General features: G+C 39.3%; 1 protein-coding gene across 1 annotated transcript; it reads left to right on the top strand.

Annotated features, from left to right (window-relative positions):
- Window positions 1-912: 912 nt before the first annotated feature.
- LOC109580997 (alpha-actinin-1-like) lies at window positions 913-2587 on the top strand (the record flags this gene model as incomplete). The annotated part of the gene is made up of 7 exons (XM_019994679.1): window positions 913-1065; window positions 1223-1284; window positions 1722-1811; window positions 1876-1956; window positions 2056-2148; window positions 2227-2339; window positions 2392-2587. Coding segments are annotated over exons 1-7 (672 nt in total), but the record flags the coding sequence as incomplete, so codon positions are not given.
- Between the last annotated feature and the right edge of the window lie 80 nt (window positions 2588-2667).

Raw genomic sequence — 2667 nt, 5'->3', positions numbered from 1 at the left:
TAGCATGCGGAATGTGTGACAGAATAAAGTGAGAACGTTACCAAAATGCCAGTGGAAAGGCAAAGAGCAAAACCACTCGTTTTTCCCCATTACATGTATTTCTCACTCTTGCTTTGCTCATTGTCTTTACCAACTGACACTTAGATAAACTATTCCCTCCATTATTCATCACACACTCATATACAGTAACACTGTGTGTGTGTGTGTTAACTTATCTCATTAATTATCCTCTATACTCCAGACAGTATACAAGTCATGGCTCCTCCTATACATACAAGCTGATCCTGTCTGTCTCTTTCCAACAGTTCTACACTCCAGTAAACCTACTAAGAGAAAGAGAAATAGCTAGAAATAGGTTTGTAAAAGGAAAACTGACAAAGAGAGAGAAAGAAAGAGAGCTGAGAGACAGAAAAACAGAGAAGCACAATGGCTGCCTCGAGGCTTCTTTCCTCTGTCACCGCCTGACGTCAGAGTGTTACTATGCAACAAGGAGTTTGATTGCACCACATCACGTGATAATAACCGCCAAATGTGCCGGGGAAAAGGAGTCCGTCTGTTTGAATGAGTACATGCTCCATGAATAATTAATGAACTATTAATAACTGTCTGTATGATCATGAACGCATGCATGCATATTTAATGAGCTCAATAAATAACCGTCTGTCTGTTTGAATGAATGCATGCATAATTAATGAGTCCAATAACTATTAATAACTGTCTGTTTGAACAAATGCATGCATAATTAATGACCTCAATAACTATTAATAACTTGACCAGTGATGAACTTAATAACTGTCTGTCTGTTTGAATATAAGTGCATGCAAATTAATGAGCTAATAACTGTTTGTTTGAATGAGTGCAGTTTCCCGCCAAATCTTATGCGCATGTTCATTAAGTATCAATTTTTAACCCTTTAGTCACTGGATTTTTAGTAGCCTCTTTGGTCTGGTCTATCCGAATCTCCCCTCGGATCTCCCCCTCTTTCTCCTGCTGTTCTTGATGCTGCTGTCTGTTCCTCCTACAGGGAAATGGCTTCACTAGAGCAGTCCAGAACTAAACTAGCCGGTGAGACCACAGACTAAGAGAAGAGACCTTGCATTAAGCAAAGAACACTTCAACCATCCAACATTTTATTACATGTACATGTACATTTACCTGTGTACATGTACGTGTACATCAATTGCAGCCTAACCCCCTCCCTCCCTCTCTCTATTTCTGTTAGGTGAGGCTGATCTGGTTCAGAAGAAGGCCTTCACTAAGTGGATCAACTCGCACCTCGAGAAGGTGACACATTTCTCTTTCCTGTAGCACCTCCTCCTCTACATGTACATTACGTGTCTTTAGTGATCACCTAGCAACCAGTAACCTTCTAATTCCCTCTCACCCCCTCTTGCTCTAGCTACCACAAAATGTTCATTTTTATTAAGCAACAGCTCACATTGTAATCCTCTTACATTCCTTACTCTATAAAATAACTTCCTCATAAAGGACACCTCTGTATTTTATAACAGAGACACTGTCAAGTGTCCATTATATAGCAAGGCTAGTCTGTGTTGCATGTTATGTGTACATTCAGCAGTAATTGGTCTGTGGTTTGCAGGTGCAGTACATTCCTTCCTGTATATCTATTAGTAACTCACATTACTGTGGTTTCATTTGCTGTACAACTGGCTGCTGCCCTGTTTGTTTCTTATAATTAGTGGGTGGGGTTTGTGTTTTAGGTGGGACTAGAAGTACGAGATCTTTTTGAAGACCTCAGAGATGGTACGAAACTATTGACCCTCTTGGAACTGTTTACCGGAAAGAAAATGGTTAGGAATGGGAGGAGCTATAATTAACATAATTAATTACTATTAATTATTATTATTACCTTAGCATAGAGAGAAAGGGAAGATGAGGGTCCATCACATTCAAAATGTGAAGACTGCCATAAATTACCTCACAGACGTGAGAAAAGTAAGACATTACATCAGTAGTGATTAATACTAATTAATAATAATTAATATTCATTAATACTTATCAATACTGATTGATTGACTCCGCCCCTTTCTCCAGATAAGGATTGTTGGTATTCCTGTTGAAGAGATTGTGGACGGTAACAGGAAATTGACACTGGGTCTGGTGTGGATGCTAATATTAAACTTTCAGGTTCCTGTATACACATACACATTACAGCAATCTTATGTTATTAAGAATTAGTAGTTATTAATAGTTATTAATTAATAGTTATCTGGAGCTCTTCCTTCCAAACCTGGTCAAAGACCAAAGTCTCCAATGGAAGTCTCAGCCAAAGAAATAAAAAAAGAATTACTGCAGTGGGCCAAAGCTGCTACAGAAGGGTAATTAATAATAATAATAATAATGATGATGATAATTTTATCTCTTCTCCAGCTATGATGAGGTCAGTGTCACTAATTTCCACAGAAGTTGGAACGATGGTTTGGCATTTTGTGCCATCATAAACAGGCACAGACCAGATCTCCTGGACTATGATGATTGTCTTGGTAATCCTCCTTTGGATAATTTTGAAGCTGCTTTCTCAACGGCAGAGAAAGAGCTCGGAGTCATTAGGTTTCTAGACCCAGAGGGTAAGGAGAGAGAGGCGGAGAGGAGAGAGAGAGGGAGGAGGGAGGGATTGTGTGTGGTTTATTCCACCTGGCCTGGTGT

The sequence above is a fragment of the Amphimedon queenslandica genome, unplaced genomic scaffold (genome assembly GCF_000090795.2).
Source record: "Amphimedon queenslandica unplaced genomic scaffold, v1.1 AMPQUscaffold_13468, whole genome shotgun sequence".
NCBI lineage: Eukaryota > Metazoa > Porifera > Demospongiae > Haplosclerida > Niphatidae > Amphimedon > Amphimedon queenslandica.
Note: the sequence above shows the minus strand (reverse complement) of the source record. Positions and strands in the feature narration are given on the sequence as shown.